The following is a 21,028-nucleotide window of genomic DNA, read 5'->3' as shown; positions in this document are numbered from 1 at the left end:
AGTACAAATTAAAATCATATTAAATTAACAAAACTTATTATTCCTATTACATCATTATACACTCTACCATATGATTATTTCAAGTATATATAATGCACTTTCAGATGTTAGTAATTTAGATATGACAAGTGACTGCTATACACTGCCATTAGATTAGTACATGGCTTATTAATATTGGTTTGCTAGTATGTGATAATAGATAGCAAGGCCACCACACAAATGTAAGCACATTAGTGTCACAGGGTAACATAAGGAGACAAAGACACAAACAGTTATCAGACTGTGCAAATTGTTCTTCCAAACAGAATGAATGTCATGCTGGTAAGTACCGTGCACCACGCTGGGCTTAATTATCAAGTGGTGTACCTCAAATTAACCCCATTATTTGCGAGCGTTGCTTGCAATTCGCTGTTCTAAAATCTCTCCAGTAAAAGCACGTTGCAAACTTCTCCAACATCTGAGTGGTTAACAGTAAGAAAGGGAACTTGTCTTGTGACTGGCTGAATGAAGTAATGTGCACTTTAATGGTTCCTCTGCAGGAATTTGTCAGTACACATTTCAGGGGCAGGAGTAATTCTAAGAATTAGAATCTTGTATGGCTCATTAACACTGATCTGTGGGCTTGATGCAGAGGTGTATGCGGTGTTGAAGTTGGACGCAGTGAAGCGATTATTTGCCACTGCGCATGCTTCAAACCTGCACTATGCACGTGGAACAAATGGTTAGCAACATCACACGCACAAAGCATTTATATGCAAACTGTGTGACAGAGAGGGGGTCATTCAGACCCAGGCGCCGCCGCCAATGCAGCCGCAGCGCAGTTTGGCAAAATCAGCAAACTACACACGTACAGCGGCTGTCTTGTGCACGGACACACACATTGAGGTCACATCCCTGATGGGTGTGACTGCAATGTGACTGACATCGGTGGCTGCTGGGGGAGGGGATCGGCGTTGCAGGGGCATGGCAGGTCGAACGGGGGCGGGACCATTTTTCAGGGGGGGTGCGCGGGGCATAGCGCGCAGCTGCTCTGAGTTAAAAAATGGTGGCGGACCGCCTAACAGCACAGCCAGGTGTCAACCTTAGTTCTGATGCGGTTGCGGACGCATCAGGAGGCGGCTTCACACATGCTAGATAGCCTTGCCCTGTGCTGGGCGTCCCTCAGCGTGTGAGGAGATGGACACAGATCTGTCTGCAAAAAGTAAACTTAAGGTGATATATCCCTGCGCAGATCTGTCTGCGTATGCCTCTATCTGTGTCCATTTCTGAATAAGGCCCATCGTCTGCGTTTGGTAACGGGGTGGCTTGCCGGGACTGCAGTCACTGCGAATTCACTCGCAGCTGGAGAGCCCTCGGTGTCTTAGGAGAGCCGCACTGTCTGAAATAGCATAGACTTACCCAGAAGTTCGTTGACCGACCGATGTGCGTTCGATGTTTCCGATTTTATACGCAAGCAGCGTATATGAGATACCGGCAGTGGGCGTGTCTATGCACGAGGTGGCATCTGAGTCATTAGCATACATCCCTGAATCAGGCCCTATATTCCTGATCTCCAGTGGGGCTGATGCTGAATAGGAAACATACGTTCAGAAACAATTTTTTTAAAGCTGCTAATAGGGCATTTACACCCATATAGTGAGGTGCAGCATCCCCAGAGGTGTCAAGCTTTTGCTCCTGTAGCGTATGTCCCATATTTATGTTAGGAATACTTATAGCCAATCAGGTCACAAGCACAAGAAACGTTGCTGGAAAAAAAAAAAAGTTAAAGTGCACCCACAAAATCATCTAATGTAGGAATTATCAAAGAGGGAGGCACCTTATGGCTGATTCTCCAGAAAGTGGACATAAAGTCCAGTGCGTGACACACATTTGTTGTTTTTCCATTTAAACTGGTCTGTTAAGAAATCGTTGTTATATGAAAGCTTAATTGCTTAGTAGCAATGCCTTACCCTATAACTTAAAGACCCCTGAAAATCTTGGTATTTTGGAGAAATATGTTTTGGAATTTGTGTAGCTGTCCCGTGCATCACGGAGAATCGCCCTTCCAGCATTAGAGGTGAATTTGATTTCAGCCAATCAGAAGCTGTTCTAGAGTAACCAGCGGCCATCAACATTGCTGTGTATTGGGTCCAGCCCTCAGGCAACTTTTAAGTATCATGGCTGCTGATAGGCTACATGCATCTCCTTATGGGTCTGCCTCACTATACAATTACACAAACACATCCTTACAGTATTCTATATCTGTTTTCATGCCCCTTCCCTCCCATGTCCCGCCTTTCTGTGTGGAGTAGCAAGTACTAAGGGGTTTATGTATCAAGCAGTAAAGAGAGTGGAGAAGTGGACTAGTGTAGAAGTCAGGGCTGTTTCTAGCCAATTTGGCTCCCAGTGCGAGATTTCAAAATGCGCCTCCCCCCCATTGATATAAAAAAAAAAATGCGCCCCCCCCATAGATATAAAAAGAAAATGCAGCGCTCCCGACAAGGGTGTGTGGCTTCATTAAAATGGGCGTGGTCTCATTAAAATGGGCGTGGCCTCATCTGATCTCATCACGACCACCGCAGGAAAAAAAAAAGTCCCCATTTTACACAGTACGGCAGGCACGTGTCCTCATTTTACACATTGCGGCAGGCACATGTCCCCATTTTACACATTGCGGCAGGCACGTGTCCCCATTTTACACATTACGGCAGGCAAGAGTCCCCATTTTACACAATACGGCAGGAAGAGTCCCCATTTTACACAGTACGGCAGGCAACAGTCCCCATTTTACGCAGTACGGCAGGCAGGTGTCCCCAATTTACACATTACGGCAGGCAGGTGTCCCCAATAAACACAGTATGGCAGGCAAGTGTCAAGTGTGGGGAAAGGAAGGGAGAGGGGTGGGGGGGAGAGACAATTTACATATGACATTGGGGGTAGAGATGAGCGGGTTCGGTTTCTCTGAATCCGAACCCGCCAGAACTTCATGTTTTTTTTCACGGGTCCGAGCGACTCGGATCTTCCCGCCTTGCTCGGTTAACCCGAGCGCGCCCGAACGTCATCATGACGCTGTCGGATTCTCGCTAGGCTCGGATTCTATCGCGAGACTCGGATTCTATATAAGGAGCCGCGCGTCGCCGCCATTTTCACACGTGCATTGAGATTGATAGGGAGAGGACGTGGCTGGCGTCCTCTCCGTTTAGAATTAGAATAGATTAGAGAGACACTTGATTTACTAATTTTGGGGAGCATTAGGAGTACTCAGTAGTGTACAGTGCAGAGTTTTGCTGATAGTGACCAGTGACCACCACTTTTATTTATAATCCGTTCTCTGCCTGAAAAAAGCGATACACAGCACACAGTGACTCAGTCACATACCATATCTGTGTGCACTGCTCAGGCTCAGGCCAGTGTGCTGCATCATCTATTATCTATATATAATATTATATATATCTGTCTGACTGCTCAGCTCACACAGCTTATAATTGTGGGGGAGACTGGGGAGCACTACTGCAGTGCCAGTTATAGGTTATAGCAGGAGCCAGGAGTACATAATATAATCCGTTCTCTGCCTGAAAAAAGCGATACACAGCACACAGTGACTCAGTCACATACCATATCTGTGTGCACTGCTCAGGCTCAGGCCAGTGTGCTGCATCATCTATTATCTATATATAATATTATATATATCTGTCTGACTGCTCAGCTCACACAGCTTATAATTGTGGGGGAGACTGGGGAGCACTACTGCAGTGCCAGTTATAGGTTATAGCAGGAGCCAGGAGTACATAATATATTATATAGTGAGTGACCACCAGACACACAGTGCAGTTTATTTAATATATCCGTTCTCTGCCTGAAAAAAGTGATACACACAGTGACTCAGTCAGTCACATACCATATCTGTGTGCACTGCTCAGGCTCAGGCCAGTGTGCTGCATCATCTATATATATTATATATCTGTCTGACTGCTCAGCTCACACAGCTTATAATTGTGGGGGAGACTGGGGAGCACTACTGCAGTGCCAGTTATAGGTTATAGCAGGAGCCAGGAGTACATAATATTATATTAAAATTAAACAGTGCACACTTTTGCTGCAGGAGTGCCACTGCCAGTGTGACTAGTGACCAGTGACCTGACCACCAGTATATAATATTAGTAGTATACTATCTCTTTATCAACCAGTCTATATTAGCAGCAGACACAGTACAGTGCGGTAGTTCACGGCTGTGGCTACCTCTGTGTCGGCACTCGGCAGCCCGTCCATAATTGTATATACCAGTGACCTAACCGTGGGTTTTTTTTCTTTCTTTATACATACATACTAGTTACGAGTATACTATCTCTTTATCAACCAGTCTATATATTAGCAGCAGACACAGTACAGTGCGGTAGTTCACGGCTGTGGCTACCTCTGTGTCGGCACTCGGCAGCCCGTCCATAATTGTATATACCACCTAACCGTGGTTTTTTTTTCTTTCTTTATACATACATACTAGTTACGAGTATACTATCTCTTTATCAACCAGTCTATATATTAGCAGCAGACACAGTACAGTGCGGTAGTTCACGGCTGTGGCTACCTCTGTGTCGGCACTCGGCAGCCCGTCCATAATTGTATATACCACCTAACCGTGGTTTTTTTTTCTTTCTTTATACATACATACTAGTTACGAGTATACTATCTCTTTATCAACCAGTCTATATATTAGCAGCAGACACAGTACAGTGCGGTAGTTCACGGCTGTGGCTACCTCTGTGTCGGCACTCGGCAGCCCGTCCATAATTGTATATACCACCTAACCGTGGTTTTTTTTTCTTTCTTTATACATACATACTAGTTACGAGTATACTATCTCTTTATCAACCAGTCTATATATTAGCAGCAGACACAGTACAGTGCGGTAGTTCACGGCTGTGGCTACCTCTGTGTCGGCACTCGGCAGCCCGTCCATAATTGTATATACCACCTAACCGTGGTTTTTTTTTCTTTCTTTATACATACATACTAGTTACGAGTATACTATCTCTTTATCAACCAGTCTATATATTAGCAGCAGACACAGTACAGTGCGGTAGTTCACGGCTGTGGCTACCTCTGTGTCGGCACTCGGCAGCCCGTCCATAATTGTATATACCACCTAACCGTGGTTTTTTTTTCTTTCTTTATACATACATACTAGTTACGAGTATACTATCTCTTTATCAACCAGTCTATATATTAGCAGCAGACACAGTACAGTGCGGTAGTTCACGGCTGTGGCTACCTCTGTGTCGGCACTCGGCAGCCCGTCCATAATTGTATATACCACCTAACCGTGTTTTTTTTTTCTTTCTTTATACATACATACTAGTTACGAGTATACTATCTCTTTATCAACCAGTCTATATATTAGCAGCAGACACAGTACAGTGCGGTAGTTCACGGCTGTGGCTACCTCTGTGTCGGCACTAGGCAGCCCGTCCATAATTGTATATACCACCTAACCGTGGTTTTTTTTTCTTTCTTTATACATACATACTAGTTACGAGTATACTATCTCTTTATCAACCAGTCTATATATTAGCAGCAGACACAGTACAGTGCGGTAGTTCATGGCTGTGGCTACCTCTGTGTCGGCACTCGGCAGCCCGTCCATAATTGTATATACCACCTAACCGTGGTTTTTTTTTCTTTCTTTATACATACATACTAGTTACGAGTATACTATCTCTTTATCAACCAGTCTATATATTAGCAGCAGACACAGTACAGTGCGGTAGTTCACGGCTGTGGCTACCTCTGTGTCGGCACTCGGCAGCCCGTCCATAATTGTATACTAGTATCCAATCCATCCATCTCCATTGTTTACCTGAGGTGCCTTTTAGTTGTGCCTATTAAAATATGGAGAACAAAAATGTTGAGGTTCCAAAATTAGGGAAAGATCAAGATCCACTTCCACCTCGTGCTGAAGCTGCTGCCACTAGTCATGGCCGAGACGATGAAATGCCAGCAACGTCGTCTGCCAAGGCCGATGCCCAATGGCATAGTACAGAGCATGTCAAAACCAAAACACCAAATATCAGTAAAAAAAGGACTCCAAAACCTAAAATAAAATTGTCGGAGGAGAAGCGTAAACTTGCCAATATGCCATTTACCACACGGAGTGGCAAGGAACGGCTGAGGCCCTGGCCTATGTTCATGGCTAGTGGTTCAGCTTCACATGAGGATGGAAGCACTCAGCCTCTCGCTAGAAAACTGAAAAGACTCAAGCTGGCAAAAGCACCGCAAAGAACTGTGCGTTCTTTGAAATCCCAAATCCACAAGGAGAGTCCAATTGTGTCGGTTGCGATGCCTGACCTTCCCAACACTGGACGTGAAGAGCATGCGCCTTCCACCATTTGCACGCCCCCTGCAAGTGCTGGAAGGAGCACCCGCAGTCCAGTTCCTGATAGTCAGATTGAAGATGTCAGTGTTGAAGTACACCAGGATGAGGAGGATATGGGTGTTGCTGGCGCTGGGGAGGAAATTGACCAGGAGGATTCTGATGGTGAGGTGGTTTGTTTAAGTCAGGCACCCGGGGAGACACCTGTTGTCCGTGGGAGGAATATGGCCGTTGACATGCCAGGTGAAAATACCAAAAAAATCAGCTCTTCGGTGTGGAGGTATTTCACCAGAAATGCGGACAACAGGTGTCAAGCCGTGTGTTCCCTTTGTCAAGCTGTAATAAGTAGGGGTAAGGACGTTAACCACCTCGGAACATCCTCCCTTATACGTCACCTGCAGCGCATTCATAATAAGTCAGTGACAAGTTCAAAAACTTTGGGTGACAGCGGAAGCAGTCCACTGACCAGTAAATCCCTTCCTCTTGTAACCAAGCTCACGCAAACCACCCCACCAACTCCCTCAGTGTCAATTTCCTCCTTCCCCAGGAATGCCAATAGTCCTGCAGGCCATGTCACTGGCAATTCTGACGAGTCCTCTCCTGCCTGGGATTCCTCCGATGCATCCTTGCGTGTAACGCCTACTGCTGCTGGCGCTGCTGTTGTTGCCGCTGGGAGTCGATGGTCATCCCAGAGGGGAAGTCGTAAGCCCACTTGTACTACTTCCAGTAAGCAATTGACTGTTCAACAGTCCTTTGCGAGGAAGATGAAATATCACAGCAGTCATCCTACTGCAAAGCGGATAACTGAGTCCTTGACAACTATGTTGGTGTTAGACGTGCGTCCGGTATCCGCCGTTAGTTCACAGGGAACTAGACAATTTATTGAGGCAGTGTGCCCCCGTTACCAAATACCATCTAGGTTCCACTTCTCTAGGCAGGCGATACCGAGAATGTACACGGACGTCAGAAAAAGACTCACCAGTGTCCTAAAAAATGCAGTTGTACCCAATGTCCACTTAACCACGGACATGTGGACAAGTGGAGCAGGGCAGGGTCAGGACTATATGACTGTGACAGCCCACTGGGTAGATGTATGGACTCCCGCCGCAAGAACAGCAGCGGCGGCACCAGTAGCAGCATCTCGCAAACGCCAACTCTTTCCTAGGCAGGCTACGCTTTGTATCACCGCTTTCCAGAATACGCACACAGCTGAAAACCTCTTACGGCAACTGAGGAAGATAATCGCGGAATGGCTTACCCCAATTGGACTCTCCTGTGGATTTGTGGCATCGGACAACGCCAGCAATATTGTGTGTGCATTAAATATGGGCAAATTCCAGCACGTCCCATGTTTTGCACATACCTTGAATTTGGTGGTGCAGAATTTTTTAAAAAACGACAGGGGCGTGCAAGAGATGCTGTCGGTGGCCAGAAAAATTGCGGGACACTTTCGGCGTACAGGCACCACGTACAGAAGACTGGAGCACCACCAAAAACTACTGAACCTGCCCTGCCATCATCTGAAGCAAGAAGTGGTAACGAGGTGGAATTCAACCCTCTATATGCTTCAGAGGTTGGAGGAGCAGCAAAAGGCCATTCAAGCCTATACAATTGAGCACGATATAGTAGGTGGAATGCACCTGTCTCAAGTGCAGTGGAGAATGATTTCAACGTTGTGCAAGGTTCTGATGCCCTTTGAACTTGCCACACGTGAAGTCAGTTCAGACACTGCCAGCCTGAGTCAGGTCATTCCCCTCATCAGGCTTTTGCAGAAGAAGCTGGAGGCATTGAAGAAGGAGCTAAAAGGGAGCGATTCCGCTAGGCATGTGGGACTTGTGGATGCAGCCCTTAATTCGCTTAACAAGGATTCACGGGTGGTCAATCTGTTGAAATCAGAGCACTACATTTTGGCCACCGTGCTCGATCCTAGATTTAAAGCCTACCTTGGATCTCTCTTTCCGGCAGACACAGGTCTGCTGGGGTTGAAAGACCTGCTGGTGACAAAATTGTCAAGTCAAGCGGAACGCGACCTGTCAACATCTCCTCCTTCACATTCTCCCGCAACTGGGGGTGCGAGGAAAAGGCTCAGAATTCCGAGCCCACCCGCTGGCGGTGATGCAGGGCAGTCTGGAGCGACTGCTGATGCTGACATCTGGTCCGGACTGAAGGACCTGACAACGATTACGGACATGTCGTCTACTGTCACTGCATATGATTCTCTCAACATTGATAGAATGGTGGAGGATTATATGAGTGACCGCATCCAAGTAGGCACGTCACACAGTCCGTACTTATACTGGCAGGAAAAAGAGGCAATTTGGAGGCCCTTGCACAAACTGGCTTTATTCTACCTAAGTTGCCCTCCCACAAGTGTGTACTCCGAAAGAGTGTTTAGTGCCGCCGCTCACCTTGTCAGCAATCGGCGTACGAGGTTACATCCAGAAAATGTGGAGAAGATGATGTTCATTAAAATGAATTATAATCAATTCCTCCGCGGAGACATTGACCAGCAGCAATTGCCTCCACAAAGTACACAGGGAGCTGAGATGGTGGATTCCAGTGGGGACGAATTGATAATCTGTGAGGAGGGGGATGTACACGGTGATATATCGGAGGGTGAAGATGAGGTGGACATCTTGCCTCTGTAGAGCCAGTTTGTGCAAGGAGAGATTAATTGCTTCTTTTTTGGGGGGGGTCCAAACCAACCCGTCATATCAGTCACAGTCGTGTGGCAGACCCTGTCACTGAAATGAAGTGTGCATGTCCTGTTTTGTTTATACAACATAAGGGTGGGTGGGAGGGCCCAAGGACAATTCCATCTTGCACCTCTTTTTTCTTTTCTTTTTCTTTGCATCATGTGCTGATTGGGGAGGTTTTTTTGGAAGGGACATCCTGCGTGACACTGCAGTGCCACTCCTAGATGGGCCCGGTGTTTGTGTCGGCCACTAGGGTCGCTAATCTTACTCACACAGTCAGCTACCTCATTGCGCCTCTTTTTTTCTTTGCGTCATGTGCTGTTTGGGGAGGGTTTTTTGGAAGGGACATCCTGCGTGACACTGCAGTGCCACTCCTAGATGGGCCCGGTGTTTGTGTCGGCCACTAGGGTCGCTAATCTTACTCACACAGTCAGCTACCTCATTGCGCCTCTTTTTTTCTTTGCGTCATGTGCTGTTTGGGGAGGGTTTTTTGGAAGGGACATCCTGCGTGACACTGCAGTGCCACTCCTAGATGGGCCCGGTGTTTGTGTCGGCCACTAGGGTCGCTAATCTTACTCACACAGTCAGCTACCTCATTGCGCCTCTTTTTTTCTTTGCGTCATGTGCTGTTTGGGGAGGGTTTTTTGGAAGGGACATCCTGCGTGACACTGCAGTGCCACTCCTAGATGGGCCCGGTGTTTGTGTCGGCCACTAGGGTCGCTAATCTTACTCACACAGCTACCTCATTGCGCCTCTTTTTTTCTTTGCGTCATGTGCTGTTTGGGGAGGGTTTTTTGGAAGGGCCATCCTGCGTGACACTGCAGTGCCACTCCTAGATGGGCCCGGTGTTTGTGTCGGCCACTAGGGTCGCTAATCTTACTCACACAGCTACCTCATTGCGCCTCTTTTTTTCTTTGCGTCATGTGCTGTTTGGGGAGGGTTTTTTGGAAGGGACATCCTGCGTGACACTGCAGTGCCACTCCTAGATGGGCCCGGTGTTTGTGTCGGCCACTAGGGTCGCTAATCTTACTCACACAGTCAGCTACCTCATTGCGCCTCTTTTTTTCTTTGCGTCATGTGCTGTTTGGGGAGGGTTTTTTGGAAGGGCCATCCTGCGTGACACTGCAGTGCCACTCCTAGATGGGCCCGGTGTTTGTGTCGGCCACTAGGGTCGCTAATCTTACTCACACAGCTACCTCATTGCGCCTCTTTTTTTCTTTGCGCCATGTGCTGTTTGGGGAGGGTTTTTTGGAAGGGCCATCCTGCGTGACACTGCAGTGCCACTCCTAGATGGGCCCGGTGTTTGTGTCGGCCACTAGGGTCGCTAATCTTACTCACACAGCTACCTCATTGCGCCTCTTTTTTTCTTTGCGTCATGTGCTGTTTGGGGAGGGTTTTTTGGAAGGGACATCCTGCGTGACACTGCAGTGCCACTCCTAGATGGGCCCGGTGTTTGTGTCGGCCACTAGGGTCGCTTATCTTACTCACACAGCGACCTCGGTGCAAATTTTAGGACTAAAAATAATATTGTGAGGTGTGAGGTATTCAGAATAGACTGAAAATGAGTGTAAATTATGGTTTTTGAGGTTAATAATACTTTGGGATCAAAATGACCCCCAAATTCTATGATTTAAGCTGTTTTTTAGTGTTTTTGGAAAAAAACACCCGAATCCAAAACACACCCGAATCCGACAAAAAAAAATTCGGTGAGGTTTTGCCAAAACGCGTTCGAACCCAAAACACGGCCGCGGAACCGAACCCAAAACCAAAACACAAAACCCGAAAAATTTCAGGCGCTCATCTCTAATTGGGGGGGCGGAGTTTCACGGAATGACGCGATTGCGTTGTGACGTCACGACGCAGCCACGTCATTCCGCGAAACTCCGCCCCCCAATCAGGAGTACTCGGGAAGATGGAGGAGGGGGGGTGATACAGGGCCCGCCGCAAGAAACGGCACTGGGAGAAGTTGCCCATATGCCCATAGCGACCAGTTAGCTTTGAGGAAGCATTTATCAAGTACTGTACATTATATAGAGCAGATTTGTTCACTGTATAAATGAGTATATTTGATGTATTAACACTTAGAAGATAAGGACTGTCTGTGGCATTGTAATGTCATGATGCTGTATATATTTGTATTTTTTTACGGTTAGTGAGGTTGCGTCAAAAATCCAGAATGAATTCTCTTTAAAGAAGTCAAATCTAAAACATACATAATATAGATAGTAGGCTACTGTATTTCAAGGATCTTACTTAAAAAAAAACCCCAACAAATCTAATTAATTCTCTGCATATTTATTTACACACTAGCAGTGCCTACCCGTCGTTGCCGAATGCTTATTAATTTCATTCAATTATGCAGAGTGATTATTAACTTTATTCAATTATTAATTTTTTTTTCTTTCCCATTTTTTTAGTTCACTCCTCTATTTTAATATCTTCTGTAATAAAAATGTATTTTATTTTCTTATTGTTTACCAATTCCTACAGTCGGTAAAAACCACATTAAGGGGTCAATTTACTAAACCTTGGTCGGATATAAAGTCGCTGGAAATAAAGGGATTATGAAGGGAGAGGTGGTTGGAGATGTAAGGAGCAGTGGAATTAGAGATGGCCTTGTATGTGAGGGTGAGGGAATTTGAAGGGGATTCTGTAGGGGAATGGGAGCCAGTGTAGATTTTGTCGAAGGGGAGTGGCAGATGTGGAGCGGCGGGAGAGGAAGCCTAGCTGCGGAGTTGAGGACAGATTGGAGGGGAGCGAGATGGGAGCAAGTAAGGCCAGTAATAATAGTAATGTTATTTAGATAGCACATTTCTCCCAATTAGGTTGAAAGTGTTTTACATTTCGATTTTTGCAAAATACTCAGGGCTATAGTAAGGATCCCAGCGGTCACAATACCATCTGCGGAATCCCGGTGGTCAAAATACAGATGAATCCCGACAGTAAGTATTAGGATTAGGTACCAGAGGGAGAGTTAGGGTTAAGCTACAGAAGGGGACGTCAAGTATTAGGCTACCGAAAATGGACAGTTAGGGTTAAGCTGCAGGAGGGGTGGGTTAGGGTTAGAATACTCACGAAAATCCGTCAAGATTTTGACAATCGGGATTCCTCTGACAGTATTGTGACCTTTGGAATGGTGACCGCTGGGATATCGTACCCAACCCTACACATGATAGAAAATAAAGTTGACATACGTAATAAAAGACTACAGAAAAGAGTTAAGCATTTGGTTTGCTAATTTATGTATTTTTTTAGACACTAAAGTGACATTAGTGAAGTACTGAGAAACAAGTCAGTCTTCAGTCCATTTGTGAAGGATTAGAGAGTGTTTTTGAAGGATTCTAGTCTTATTACTGTGCAAGGAAGCAAATTCCATAGAGTCAGCGCTACAAGGTCGACCCCCCAAATAACTTCAGGGAGATTCTAGGTACTGCTAAGAGTCCTTCATCTGCAGATGGAAGTAAAGAAAGGGGAGTATAAGGAATCGGGAGCTACTTCAGGGACCCCGGTTATGTAGGGCTTTGAAAGTCAGTAAGCCAGTCTTGAAATATATTGGAGTGTTGAGTTTGCAGTACGAGAGAATATTTCTAGTCATACAAATAACAATGTACTTCTGAATAGTTTCTTACCTGTAATTTCCAGAGCTGTGAACATACTTGGGATTTTGCACACTCTGTGATGAATTACTAAGGTTCTACTGGGTTCTTTCAGTGTTTTTATAAAGGACTGCTTGAAGCAACAACAACATTGTGAATAATGTGATTCAGTCTCCTGCATCATGTCTACAGTGATTCTTTAAAACATTTCCAGGCTCCACAAGATTAGGATTTTATAAGCCCTAAAAATGAATGGTGTATAAATTAGTAGTTGGTTGGTCATGGATCAAGAACCTCAAGGTTGGGAACGACCATTATTAAACCTGCTCCCAACTGCATCCCATAGTTCTTGTCTAATACTTGTATTGCTGTGTTTGAGAAAATGGATTTTAAGATATATGAACATCCATTTTCTGCTCTGAGAGTTTCAAGGGCGTGACCTGTCCCTCTTTGTCTTCCACAGAATGTGTTCGGGGAGAAGTGCACAATTCCGGAATACAAGGTTGCTGCAATCCAGAAGTCACGCTTCATCCTCCTGCACTACGGCACTTTTAAGGCTGGCTGGGACTGGCTGATCCTTCTGGCCACTTTCTATGTTGCGGTGACCGTCCCTTACAATGTCTGCTTCGCCATCAGCCGAGACGACAGCAACTTCCGTAGCCCTCCAAGTGTTAGCGACATCTTTGTTGAGATCCTGTTCATGCTTGGTATGATCCTGGGGCAGGGGTTCTGGTGGATTTTGCATGCTGGTGTGTAGTGTATCCTAGCATTTAGTGGTACCGGTTAGAGATGAGCGCTCTGTTTTGGTCCATTCCTGCTGTTGTACAGATATTTCTGCCTTGCCCTGTTCTTCACAATTCTACGTCAGGGTGCAAGTTACATATAGGGGGGTCATCCCGAGTTGATCGCTAGCTGCCGTTGTTCGCAGCACAGCGATCAGGCTAAAAGTTATAATTTCTGCGTGTGCATATGCACCGCAATGCGCACGCGCAACGTACGGGTGCAAAGTCATTTGTGGTTTTGCACAGGTTCTAGCGAAGCTTTCAGTCGCACAGCCGACCGCAAGAAGATTGACAGGAAGGGGGCGTTTCTGGGTGGCAACTGACTGTTTTTAGGGAGTGCTTAGAAAAACGCAGGCGTGTCGGGGAAAACGCAGGCGTGGCTGGGCGGGTGTGTGATGTCAAAAGCCAACCCTCCAACGTTAGCATCAACGCACACGAAGGGTAAGTCCGAGGCTGGTCTTGTTTTGCACAAAATGTTTTTGCAGGCGCTCTGCTGCACAGGCGTTCGCACTTCTGCAAAGCGAAAATACACTCCCCCGTGGGTGGCGACAATGCGTTTGCACGGCTGCTAAAAACTGCTAGTGAGCGAACAACTTGGAATGACCCCCATAGCTAGAACTCCACATATGCTGGAAAATTACATGTCCCATGGCTGTCATTTAAAAAAAGGAAATAAGAGCGGCTAAAGTAGAAACTGAAAAACTAGTAGCAAAGGAAAGCAAAGCGAATCCCCAAAAATTCTTTAAATACATTAATAGCAAGAGATTAAAAAAGGAGACTATAGGCCCTTTAAAAGACAAGTTGGGAGTCTTAAGCAAAAATGATAATGACATAGCGGACACACTAAATGAGTTTTTTTTAACAGTATTCACTAGAGAGGACCAATTCAGGGACTGACACACAATCTCAATAATGAGAATATCACACTGATAGGTACTTATTTAAGCTAGGAAGTAGTCTGTGGCCGATTAAAACATTTAAAGATTAATAAATCACCAGGGCCCGATGGTATTCATCCAAGGGTTCTAATGGAGCTTCACTCTGAACTGGCAAAACCGCTATCTTTGATCTTTGAGGATTCAGTTATATCAGGTATGGTTCCCAAAGACTGGCGTATAGCGGAAGTAGTGCCTATATTCAAAAAGGGAAGTAAAGCTGAACCAGGTAATTATAGACCAGTTAGTCTTACATCTATAGTGGGGAAAGTATTGGAAGGTATTCTAAGAGATAGTATTCAGAAGTTCCTTGAAACCAATAAGGTCATTAAAAGGAATCAACATGGGTTTATGAAGGACAGATCCTGTCAAACCAACTTACTTGGCTTTTATGAAACAGTAAGCGCAAACCTAGATCAGGGTAAAGACGTGGATGTAATCTTTTTAGACTTTGCCAAAGCGTTCGATACTGTACCACACATGAGACTTATCTACAAGCTACAAGAATCAGGGCTAGGAAGCACAATATGCACTTGGGTCAAAAACTGGTTAGATAATAGGAAGCAGCGCGTTGTGGTTAATGGATCTTTTTCAACTTGGACTGAAGTGCTAAGTGGTGTGCCGCAAGGCTCAGTATTAGGACCGCTATTGTTCAATATTTTCATTAACGACCTAACAGAAGGTCTAGAGAGCATGGTGTCAATTTTTGCAGATGATACCAAATTGTGTAAGGCTATAAACACAGAGGAGGATGCCGAGTCTCTTCAGAACGACTTAATTAAATTAGAAGCATGGGCAGCCAAATGGAGAATGCGCTTCAACACAGACAAGTGTAAGGTAATGCACTGTGGTAACAAGAACAAAAATTACACCTACCTACTAAATGGGGTAAAATTAGGGGATTCTGTACTGGAAAAGGACTTAGGTGTCCTCATAGATAGCAAGCTAAGCAGTAGTACCCAAAGTAGGACTGCAGCAAAGAAGGCTAATAAGATATTAGCATGCATAAAACGGGGTATTAATGCTAGGGACAAGAGTATTATACTCCCGTTATATAAATCACTAGTGAGGCCACACCTTGAATACTGTGTACAATTCTGGGCACCGTACTACAAAAAGGATATCCTGGAGCTTGAAAAGGTACAGAGGAGGGCGACCAAACTAATTAAGGGCATGGAGACGATGGAATACAAGGAAAGGCTTGAAAGACTAGGCATGTTTACATTGGAAAAGCGGAGAATAAGAGGGGATATGATCAGCATCTACAAATATATAAGGAAACAATACACAGAGCTTGGGCGGGACCTGTTTTTGGTTAGATCAACACAGAGGACTCGTGGACACTCACTCAGGTTAGAGGAGAGGAGATTCCGCACAATACGGCGTAAAGGCTTTTTCACGGTAAGGACAATACGTGTTTGGAATTCCCTGCCCGAGGGAGTTGTAATAGCGGAATCTGTCAACACCTTTAAGAATGGGTTAGATAAATTCCTATTGGATAAGAATATCCAGGGGTATGGTGCATAGTCATGCATTATAGTTACTATAAATAGGGATAAAATGCAACGGCTGACAGCAGCATCAGTCAGAAATTTTAGTCAAATAATCGTGCATAGGAGACCACAAATAGGTTGAACTCGATGGACAATTGTCTTTTTTCAACCTCAGATACTATGTTACTATGTAATAGAAAGTAGTTTAGGTAGGGTTCCAGTGTACAGGTCGACAGTCAATAGGTAAACCCCATATGGTCGACATGTATTAAGCCGACAAGTACACAAGGTCGACAGGTAAAAGGTAGACAGTGCTTAAGATTGACAGGGTACAAAAGGTCAACGTGGACAAAAGGTCAACATAACGGTTGACACACATATGGCAAACAAGTTTTTGTATTTTTGGTTTTTTTTTTCATGTTTTTCCAAATTTGACTTGATTTACTATACATGTGGACGACTATTAGGAGCAGTAACCTGAGGCGAGCGCAGCAGTAGCGGAACACGGCAAGTTGCCCGAAGCATGGCCACGAGGGTACACGTTTCACTGATTGTGCTTAGATATGGTTAAACATATAAAATGACACTGATAAAACTTGTGTCTACTTTTTTTATATCAACCGTTGTCATGTCAACCTCTTGATCCTGTCGACCTTTGGAGGATGGCGACCACATGGGGTCGACCTAATGGCTGTCCATGTAGACAGTGTAGATATTCGATACCTCACCGTTTAGGTATAGTAAGGAATTTACTAATCAGTGGCATAATATGTTATTTTGGCTCAGGTCATAGGTTTGAATGGTTGTTGCACATACTGTACTGTGATACGTGTCAGCTACAGTATCAAAGAGATCAGCAAACATATTGACAGCAGTTTTTTAATCGTTAATACTGTACTAGTAACAGGGATAATGATTGACAAATCACTTTACCGCAATCTCACCTCTAATGACCCCCACCCCAGGGTCGGACCAGGGAAACCACCGGTAGGCCCCACTGCCTGAGGGCCCACTCCTTCCTCTAGTGATCAGGTTCCAGACTGTGCACTTATATTATACATGGTAGATATGTATCATTACACTGCACAAGTCTATTGTGTATTTCAAGCCTCTGTGGAGGCTGGCCACACCCCCTTTGTAGGCTGGCCACACCCCTAAGTATGGGCCCCTATAACTGCATCCCCCCGGTGGGCCCTTCGTGCCCCAGTCTGAGACACTGCCCCACCCCATACATCAGGTGGCCCGATTCCCTTCTCCGCCACCACCGCCGTTCCGACAACCGTTTTTGCCAATCGGTGGCTTGAGATGATTAGTGATCCATCAGCGAATCAGGGGAATGAAACATGTTAATAATGCCTCATTTGCCGATTGGTTGGGAGCGTGGAATCGGAATTTTTAAACATGTTTAATATTTTCGATTCCCTGACGTGGCCGTCAGGGGATCAGGACATCGGGGGTAATTCAGAGTTGATCACAGCAGCAAATTTGTTAGCAGTTGGGCAAAACCATGTGCACTGCAGGGGGGGGGGGGGGGGGGGCAGATGTAACATGTGCAGAGAGAGTTAGATTTGGGTGCGGTATGTTCAAACTGAAATCTAAATTGCAGTGTAAAAATAAAGCAGCAAGTATTTACCCTGCACAGAAACAAAATAACCCACCCAAATCTAACTCTCTCTGCACATGTTATATCTACCTCCCCTGCAGTGCACATGGTTTTGCCCAACTGCTAACAAACTTGCTGCTGCGACCAACTCTGAATTACCCGCATTGACCCAGTGTGCTTTGTAAAAGGTAAAACTTCCAATAGGTTAAAATGTATTGCTCAGTTTTATTGGACAGTATATAGAATATATTGCACTTACTAATTTGTTGTGCGTACAGTCAGTGTCCGCCTATTTCTGCTAAAACTATACCAGGATCATCAGGTAAGGATTCTCCCTTACCTAGTCACCGTAGTACATCTTATTTTATATGTCTACAATATTTTACAATTCAACTGTGAAATGCTTGATCTATTTCAAGTTGTACCTGTCATAGAGCACAAATTCATGGTTTATATGCAGCCAAGAAGAAGCAAGAGCAAGGGTTCCGCAGAGCCAGAAATGATTGTTTAACAGCCACAGTATATAAACTTTCTATCGGCAGATGTTGGATTGAAGGATATTATCACACAATAACCTTATCTATTAAATAATAACTAAACTTATCTAGGAATAATGACACAGACCACTGAAATGCCATTAAAATCGGTCAACCGTTATTTATTTGTAATACTTAAACTAAGTATGGTGGCAATAAGAAAGAACGGCCGGATCGTCAGTGACATTACGACTTATTGGTGCTATGCATGTCCACGACATGACTTTATTTCACTCATTGGCTACGCCAATAACTGCTGAGGCTCCAACTCTCTTCCCAGTACACCATAATAGGGCCGGTCAGACAGCCAAGCCCAATGACTCCTGGTAAGGAGGACCAGAGTATACAATGTATTGGCCAAAGAGCGCCCTCCGAACAGCAGCGCAATAGCCACTATAACTGCCGTACTTTCTCGCAACATACCGACCCAGCAGGAGCCGGTGCCGCCACCAAACTCTAATTCACTACCACTACACAACCTGAACTAAGCACTAACCAACGCAAACCAAGCTACTGAGCACACGAAAAATATTTTCCAAGGACAAACAAACACCCTCATCAGTCAAATGGATGCCACCTGGTCTAAATAATTGGGCATCCCGAAAATTAATAAGTGGGTGGGAGACTACTGCACCACCAAACCCTAAAACTCTCCTGCCAACAAAAGCATTAATCTTGTGCCGTGACTTGTCCAACACAACGCCAAGCAGCAGACTCCGCCAAACCTGACGCGGTATCATCGCGGACCAAACAATCCGACATCAAGGCCACCAAGTGATGACCAACTCCAAATCACGTGCCATCCAGTGGTGTAACTCAAGAGAGGGCAAAGCCCCAATGTCGTTACCCCTAGGTGAATGACCAACACTCTCGGAGGGCCATGGGATTTAACGTGTAAGGTCAAGGCAGGCAAGAGTTCCTTCCATCTCATATCCCTACGTCCTAACCATCTAACCCATTGCAAAACAGGAAGAGTAGCAGAGTTCCCGGACAAAGATGACCTAGCCACCCAATAAACAAATGAGTGGCCCAATATTCATATAGGGCGCATGTCGAGTGACACTCCTGCAAAATAAACAAATACAATAGGTTAATAATGTAACTAAAGTGCAACCAAACTGACCTACAACATCCGGGAAGGGCGGGCCAGGGGAGGGGAGGGGAACGACCTGTCCCGAAGTGAAAACCTGCAAAACCTGCCAAGTGAAGCGCGAGCCAGTAGAACCGCCCCCCCGGTTCTCAGTAGAAAAGCAGAGCAAAATCCGACGGGACCCTTACCGTTCAAATGGTGACAAGTGGCCAAAGAAGGCTACAGGTTGAGCCCAGTCAAGGAAAAACAAAAAGACGGGGAAACAAGACGGAGTCGAGGCAACTCTCGCAGAGCACGCCGAAAATACTCAGCGGCTAAAGCGAAGGCACCCCAACACCGACTGCTCGTCCCGCCCTCACGTTGCCCCCGAGTGAACTGAAAATAAAACAGAATGCATAAAAATGAGCCAAACCAGAAAAAAGGAAAACAGGAAAATTTTATTACCTGACATAGCGTTTGTAGGCATCTGATTTCTAGAGACCAATCGATTTAATCTCAGTCTCTGAAAAACCCAATGACGCGGCTGTTGTCGCAACCCCAATACGAAAGGAATGTGTGCTATACAGTGATGGCCACAATCCCAACGCAATGATGCACCTCTTAAATACCCACCGGAATTGGCAAACCGTCAACGGAAACCCATCGAGGTAGATAAGCTACGCTCTGCCACCACGAGGCCTAGAGTCACCATACGTGTGTGCTAAGGTTACAGGACAGATGCTGGTGTTAGGACAGGCAGGTAAGGCCACCCAACGCCCACGCCCCAACTGATCCATCTTAGACCGGCTCAGTTTGCACATTAACGCGTCCGCCAGTAACACCTGTGGCTTAAACAAAGGTGGAACCGCTGACCTGGAGGGTGCCACCAACTCGCTGGTCCGAAAGTCTCCGTGAAAAGCCATCACAAAGATGTGCCGGAAAAGCAACACTTCATACTGAGAACCGCAAAGGGACGGTAATACATCCATCAAGCTACCCAGCAACGCAACCGTTATAGGACGCCTGCTATCCAAACAGGAGCGCCTCGTGCCCAGCCCTGCAAACAGCGCCTCTCCTATAAGCTTTTAGTGAAATCGTGTCTACACTGTAAACGCAGAAAAAAGGCGATTCGTGCAAGCATCTGCCCACCAACAGCGTGCGACTTCCCAGCTACGTACATATGACAGATAAAGTCTAACAGTAAACGAAAGGAAGGTTTACCTTCGTTCTGCCTGCGCGCAATAATTACCTCCCACCAATTGTACGCTACCTGATACTTCTCCAGCGTGGCAGGAGCCACAGACTGGCTCAACAAAGCCGTTATCCCTGCCATATAACCTGCCAACAATGAGATGGTCAAACGTCACCCTTAAGAGCCGCAGCTGGAGCCAATGCGTGAAACCTATTCCACTGTAACCTAGAAAGCGCATCGGCAATGCCGTTGTCTAACCGTGGAACATGCTTCACCACGAAGTGTACATTAAGACACAAGCAGCGCAAAACTAGGTGACCTAACAAGCGAAGAACTGGGAGCGAGGATGACCTCTGACTGTTGATCACATGGACCACGCCCAGATTATCACACCAGAAAACCATATGCTGATCTCTGACCCACTCGTCCCACAGCTCCAAAGCCACTACAATGGGAAAAAGTTTCAGCAACAAAAGGTTTCGGGTCAAGCCCAACTGGAACCATGAGTCAGGCCAAGAGGCAGCCGACCAGGCACCATCAAGGTACGCACCATACCCCCAGGAACCCGACGCATCCATGAACAACTGGATCCCCGGACTGTGGACAGGATCCAACAGTCAAATGGAAACTCCATTAAATTCACGTAGGAAGGCCTCCCAAACTCGCAGATCTCGGCAAATCTCGGATGACAACCTAATGAAGTGATGTGGTTGACGCACGCCAGCCATCGCCCTCTCCAACTTACAGCAAAAACCCCTGCCCATGGGAATAACCCTGCAA

The 21,028-nt window shown here is 45.8% G+C and overlaps 1 protein-coding gene across 3 annotated transcripts in view; it reads left to right on the top strand.

Moving 5' to 3' along the window:
- Positions 1 to 21,028, top strand: part of LOC134944473 (potassium voltage-gated channel subfamily H member 8-like) — an 834,050-nt gene that overhangs the window by 689,056 nt on the left and 123,966 nt on the right. For all 3 annotated transcript variants that reach the window (XM_063933056.1, XM_063933055.1, XM_063933057.1), the window contains exon 5: positions 13,102 to 13,345. In XM_063933056.1, coding sequence (XP_063789126.1) covers positions 13,102 to 13,345 — 244 coding nt within the window. The remainder of the gene's footprint in view (positions 1 to 13,101; positions 13,346 to 21,028) is intronic.

The sequence above is a fragment of the Pseudophryne corroboree genome, chromosome 7 (genome assembly GCF_028390025.1).
Source record: "Pseudophryne corroboree isolate aPseCor3 chromosome 7, aPseCor3.hap2, whole genome shotgun sequence".
NCBI lineage: Eukaryota > Metazoa > Chordata > Amphibia > Anura > Myobatrachidae > Pseudophryne > Pseudophryne corroboree.
The sequence above is the reverse complement of the archived record's forward strand: the minus strand, read 5'-3'. Positions and strand labels throughout refer to the sequence as shown.